The sequence below is a fragment of the Pinus tabuliformis genome, chromosome Q (assembly GCF_031772625.1).
Source record: "Pinus tabuliformis cultivar Carrire ecotype Pingquan chromosome Q, CPIR1, whole genome shotgun sequence".
NCBI lineage: Eukaryota > Viridiplantae > Streptophyta > Pinopsida > Pinales > Pinaceae > Pinus > Pinus tabuliformis.
This window is the reverse complement of record NC_142296.1, coordinates 76,514,339-76,520,495: the sequence shown is the minus strand read 5'-3', so window position 1 is coordinate 76,520,495 and position 6,157 is coordinate 76,514,339. Positions and strand designations below refer to the sequence as shown.

The 6,157-nt window shown below is 39.0% G+C and overlaps 1 protein-coding gene across 3 annotated transcripts; it reads left to right on the top strand.

Moving 5' to 3' along the window:
- Positions 1-833: 833 nt before the first annotated feature.
- On the top strand, positions 834-5,285 carry LOC149218336 (ACT domain-containing protein ACR4-like). Of its 3 annotated transcripts, none has more exons than XM_089382389.1 (8): positions 834-1,503; positions 1,709-1,781; positions 1,965-2,010; positions 2,193-2,307; positions 2,406-2,473; positions 2,578-3,198; positions 3,413-3,517; positions 3,660-5,285. In XM_089382389.1, exons 2-8 carry the CDS (start codon positions 1,711-1,713, stop codon positions 4,125-4,127), a joined length of 1,494 nt encoding a protein of 497 aa, XP_089238515.1. In that variant the 5' UTR covers positions 834-1,503; positions 1,709-1,710; the 3' UTR covers positions 4,128-5,285. The 3 variants fall into 3 exon arrangements, with proteins under 3 accessions (XP_089238515.1, XP_089238514.1, XP_089238513.1); XM_089382388.1 differs by having other exon boundaries at positions 1,697-1,781; XM_089382387.1 differs by having other exon boundaries at positions 1,614-1,781.
- Positions 5,286-6,157: the final 872 nt, after the last annotated feature.

The following is a 6,157-nucleotide window of genomic DNA, read 5'->3' as shown; positions in this document are numbered from 1 at the left end:
ATGAAGTATGCTTAGTGTGAGGCTTCATGATTTATATTAATTTATTTGGTAAATATTTTTTTTTATGTTGTAATTATGAATAAAAAAGCTTTTAAAATTTAAGAGGAATTTTGAGATTTTGGATGTTTCGAAGTTTTTGATGGTGCTAATCCATTTCCACTATTAAACCAATATTCAAACATTGATGGTGCTAATCTTTTTCTACCATTAAACCAATAATCAAACACTCTAATTGTTAGATTTTTTAAGGAAAAAAATGGGTCTATTCTCACAGGTAGAGGCTGCAAACTTGTCCAGAAAATGATGGACATTCTGGTGCCATCTTTGTAAAATCTCACAACTTTACTTGTCTATAGCTGTCAAGATTTTGGGTGCCCCAGACTTTTTTAATGATGCTGGATCCATTTCCATCATCAAACACAAACACAAGATTCAAGCACTTCAAGCACTCCAACAGTTAAATTTTTTTAAGAAAAAATAACCAGATTCTAACTGAGCAAATTTGCCACATCAATAAACAGCCTTTGTAAAATTTGAAATTACCCTAATTAAGTAGCGGTGAGGAGGTACGGTTTTTAAATTAGTCCATCTAGGACTGGCAGACAAAAGGAGAAAGAAAAATGGATATAGCCCAGGAAAAGGAGGGAAAAATGAAAACAAATGAATACCCATCAAATTTAATCTCATCAGAGGTGGACCATCGAGCACGGTGCACGACCCACATTGATATCATAGGCAGCCACGAATAGGCATGACAGCGGCATTCAATGCGTGTGAACGGAAGTAAAGGTCATCTTGTTCGGTCTTTTTCATGCGCATGTTTCTTGGCAAACTCTTACCTTCCAGTGGCATGCTCCTTCAATTTCACAGGTCATGTCTCCTGACCCTCCTCCATACCGACGTAGACCAGGGAACCATTAAAACTTTCTACATTTGGAAGGTTTGGTTGGAATGAGGTGAAAACAAAGCTATCGAATTAGAAGTTCAATCTTTCACTATTGAATTTTTGCAAAGTTCTCTAGAAACGACACTGAAATAGGGCGATCTACTTAGAGACTAGTCTACTCCATTGTTTACTGATGCTGCGTGGGGTATCAGAGAAACAATTCTCGACTGTCACGTAATAGCGTGCTTATTAGGGTGTGTGGAATCGAATAAAACCCATTGAAAACGGTCCCGGATGTGCAGCATGGATGAAGTATAATAAATAAAAGAGCGAGGCTGGGAGACTATGAATTGAATGAATTGGAATTTGGGAGGGAAGAGGTGCAAAAATTGCCAGGCTTTTACAGCTGGAAGGAAGGAAAGCGGGAGAGACAAAGGCGCCGAAAGAGGAAAGAGCGGGCCATCATATCGAGAGTATTGTTGGGGAATTCTGCAGGGGAGGTGGAACGATGTTTTTGGGGGTTGGTAAATAAGTCAGTTCAAAATATGCAGCGTAACGGCACGGAACACAATTCCAGGGAGACTTTGACAGAAGACCAAATTATCAATTCCTCATAGGTCTGTCACTCTTATACCGATGGTACACCTAACGAACTTTCAAACAAATGGATGTAATTTATTTATGTGTGTACATGATTTGCTCTGATGGGCAGCGTTGCATTTTGTAGAACTTGAAGTATTTGTGTTTGTATTGTGGAAAAAGCGTCTGGTTGTTAGTTCTACAGTGGGATCCTTACCTGAGAATTGCCAGGTTTTCTGTTAGAAATGGACTGGAGTTCTTCTTTGGGCATGAACAATGAATATGAGAAGCTTGTAATACGAATGAATACGCCGAGGTTAGTAGTTTCTTCTATGGCCTTCCTGTTTGAATGTCAAGAAACGTTTTTCTTAATAAAATGCTGGGGACTTTTGTTCTTGTTCGGGGATTTTGATTAGTTCACAACTGAACAGACTCTCTATTTGGATTAATCCCTATTGAACAGACCTTTAATATCCATTTAATTTCAATTTAATTTCAGGGTTGTCATTGATAATGCCGTATGTGAAAATACAACATTAGTGAAGGTAAAGCCCTTGTCTTTCTCTGTGTTCTGAATTTATGAATTCCATGCTTATGAGGGTAGCTTTTCACTAAGCATTTGTCCCATCGGAACAACCTGTGGGCTTTAATAGGAATTTACTCTTCGGTATTCAGGTCGAAGGCTTCTGCTCATGTAGTGTTAAATTGGGGGTTTTTCTTCTTACAGGTGGATAGTGCAAACAAGTATGGTATTCTCTTGGAGGCTGTTCAAGTGCTGACAGACTTGAACCTTAATATCAACAAGGCTTATGTTTCTTCCGTTGGGAGATGGTTCATGGACGGTAAGTTTTATTCAAGGAATTCATGTTTATGTGTTTGTAGGACAATAGTCTTACGATTGTTTTAGTCCTGTCCTTGACAATTTCTTTTGCTGCGGCAGTTTTCCATGTCACAGACCAAAATGGCAACAAACTTACAGACGAAGGCGTAATTGGGTACATTGAGAAGGTATGCTGGAATGTATTTCAAGGCAGAGCTAGAGATACACATGCAACGAGAGGTTCCTTTTTCACGTTATATGCGCCCTGAATCATTCATTCATTGTTTTGCAGACGCTGGCAACGAACTCTTGCATTCTGCCCTCATTTGGAAAATCAGCAGGCTTGGAGGTAGAAGCCGATCGACATACAGTAATTGAATTGACAGGCGCAGACCGTCCAGGGTTACTATCTGAAATATTTGCGGTTCTCAGCGACCTAGATTGTAACGTTGTGGAGGCTGAGGTGTGGACTCATAATAGGAGGGTTGCGTGTCTTGTTTCCGTTACTGATGAGGAAACAGGGGCTCCCATTAAAGACGGACAAAAGATTTGTAAAATTGAAGAGCTCTTGCAAAACGTAATGAGAGGAAACAGCAAAATCCGAGGTGCTAAAATGGTGGTGTCACGGGGATTCACTCACACACAAAGGCGGCTGCATCAATTGATGTTCGCCGACCGTGACTATGAGAAATTGGAGGGAATTGGAAGCAAGGCACCTCCTCTGCTCAAAGACAACGATAAAGCCATGTCTCTTGTGACTGTGGACAACTGTTTGGAACGGGGGTATTCTGTGGTGAATGTTCAGTGTAAAGACAGGCCTAAGCTTCTCTTTGATATTGTTTGCACCTTGACAGATATGGAGTATGTTGTATTTCATGCCACTATAAAGTCTCAAGGGCCAGAAACTTTTCAGGTACTCTTCCAATATCCACAAGGGACTTGAAATTTCGAGGGATTTATTTTATTTTTCCCAAATATTTTTTTCCATCTTTGATTTTATCAAAGCAGGTATGCATATACTAGATGTAGGTAGTTTAGGTCATATCTCTAATGGGATTCAGACTACTTTTAATCAGGTTAAAGAAGAGTTGCGATACTTATTTCCGTTCTTATTTTTTGTGACGCAGGAATACTACATCAGGCATAGTGATGGATGTCCTGTGAATTCAGAAGCAGAGAGGCAGCGTGTGATTCAGTGTTTGGAGGCTGCAATTCGAAGAAGAGCATCCGAGGTACGAGTCCAGTGAACGCATCAATGGTGGAAACTAATTCAAGTCCTTGAGACCTGGAGTTCCTACTGCATTCAAATTGTTCCTTCCTTTAATTTTACTCAAGTTAATGTGAGTTTTCTCGATGATTTTTTTATGAATTCAGGGCATGAGACTGGAACTCTGCACCAACGATCGAGTTGGGCTTCTGTCGGATGTGACTCGCATATTTAGAGAAAATGGGATGTCAGTTACAAAAGCAGAGGTGTTGACGCGGGGTGATAAGGCAGCTGATGTGTTCTATGTGACTGATGCAGCTGGAAACCCTGTTGATCCTAAGACTATTGAAGCTGTTCGCCAAGAAATTGGACGAACAAACTTGCAAGTAAAAGACGATCCTGCGTATATAAAATCTCCTCCAAGGGAACCGGCCATCCGATTCTCCCTTGGCAATCATTTAAAAACGAAGTTGGAGCGTTTTCTCTATAATCTAGGATTGATCAAATCCTATTCTCAGATGATTTACCTTTTGTACATGGATACTTGCGGGTTGGGCCGAGAGAACGGCAGAGGAGATGATGCATTTTCCCCTAAGAAATGTATTACTGACACAGATTTCAGCGATGGTTTTTAAATTGCCGTCATAAATTTTGGGCTTCTTGCGATGGTTTTTGAATGACCTGTCGCCGTTTAACCCTTTTCCCTTACCCATATAAACCCCCGCCAAGGACTGAAATTGTTGTGATTACAATATAGTTTGGCTAATATATTGTTACAGTGGTGACTTGACTGAAAAGCACAAATACCACCAGGATTTGTTGATCTGCGAACAGAAGAGCAGCAGTGGAGAACTATGCACCGAGCTGGCTGAACAGGACCTTGCTATTTGATAAGTCATGGATTGGGAAGTTAACATATAGAGAAAAATTCTAAATTGGTTTAGTAAAAAGAAGACCGTGCTAATTCCAGTGGTAGGAGAAAGGAACTAAATGCATATATTTTAGAGTTGGAAACAAAAGTTGTACAAATTATACAGTGGTTTAACTGTAAGTCTTGCTGGGTGAAACTAACAAGACCGCTGTTTGAAATCTTATTGAGTATATGGCTGGCTATGATTTTGGCTCAAGGCCGGTTATGATCTCGACTCAAAGAGTAAACTCTCTTATCTGTCTTAAATATTTCCAAAATTTACAATGAAGTTAAGTTCAGCAACCAAGGCACTGGGTAATCTCCAACTGGCTGCAGAGCATCTGAATTTGAAAGCAGTATATTGTGGTGGGAAATTGGTACAGCCGGAGGTCACATGGATCACCTAGTTCGACACAATGATGGGCATGCCTGAAAAGTCTTGGCAATAGATTAATCTTCTCTGTTCCCTGGGCTTACGCCAGTGATCTCCTTGGGTGGAACAGGTATCTCCATTGGACCAATTGCTGGCAACCTCAGAGATCATTTACACATTGGCATTGCTTTTCTTCATCCTATAGAAACTTCACCTCACCGTTTTGTGTACAGGTTTTCAGTCAAATGTTTTTGCTGAATGAGCGGATACAATGTTTTCTGCCCTTGTTCTCAACCCATTTGTTTGTACTCGCAGCAGTGATTGCCTGCACCTGTAGCTTTTTAGTGATCATGTAAATTATTGTATAGCGAACTGACTGGGGTTTGGTTTGTGGATCATCATAGTTGATATGATTCTTTCATTATTTATAATCGAATTGCTCATGTAATTTGCAATCGGGCCAAAGCTTTGTATCTTTACCAAGACCATAATGAAAAAGTTTTCTATTCATTATTTTACAGCCAACCAATGTGCGTGTTTGGTGCTTCTGATATGATGCGCGTGTTTGGGATATTGTTATTTGTTTTGTGTCGTGCACTTTTTATCTAGTGTATGGCCGCAATGATGAAATATCTGTCATTTCGTGGAACTGTTGCTCTGCTTTGTCTGATCTGCTAGATTTCTGTTATTTAATGGTAATGTTTCTATGCTGTGTCTTGTTTGCCAGTGATGGTCATGCATCCTGGTTGTTATAGTTCGGGGTAGCACTTGTTGCTTAGCCTCATTTATTTTACTCATAGGTCTTAGTTAACATAATATTTCTGTGTGTTAAAGTTTAACATAATCTTTATGGGAGTATACATACAATGTTGACCTTTAAGATTTCATGCGTTTTGAATTTGGTGGTTGAATATGAAAAATGGTTATGTAGAATTTATCAAAATGAAAATTTAAGTATTTAATAACTTTTTTTAAAGTGGTTTTGAATTTTGGTGATAGTTATATGTTGATGGTGCTGGAAGACGCCAATTGTAGGGGTTTTTTTAGCATAAAGTTTCAATTAGACTTCACATCGTTTGGGATAGCCGCCTCATCTGGAATATGGCGCGATATCATAAGGTTATGCCTTGGCTGCAATAAATCAATATAGATCCATCTTAACCACAGATTTACCGAGAGCCTAGAGGTATCAAATCTCATTATATGCAAACCTCTTTTTAAAATGCAAAACATGAAAAAAGATTTACACATCAAGATAGTTAATTCTTTCTAGTGCTTGATAAATATGTGATTAAGATAGATTTATTGTGGTTTTTTGTTTCTTTATATAGGCCATGTGTAATTTTTCATTGTTTAAATTGTATTTTTGAATAATTTATTAT

Excerpts from the sequence above, each read along its gene's own strand:
- LOC149218336 (XM_089382389.1), top strand. The coding sequence starts at position 1,711 with ATGGACTGGAGTTCTTCTTTGGGCATGAACAATGAATATGAGAAGCTT. Across the intron at positions 2,308-2,405 it reads TGGGAGATGGTTCATGGACG|TTTTCCATGTCACAGACCAA; the intron begins GTAAGTTTTATT and ends TTGCTGCGGCAG. Across the intron at positions 2,474-2,577 it reads TAATTGGGTACATTGAGAAG|ACGCTGGCAACGAACTCTTG; the intron begins GTATGCTGGAAT and ends ATTGTTTTGCAG.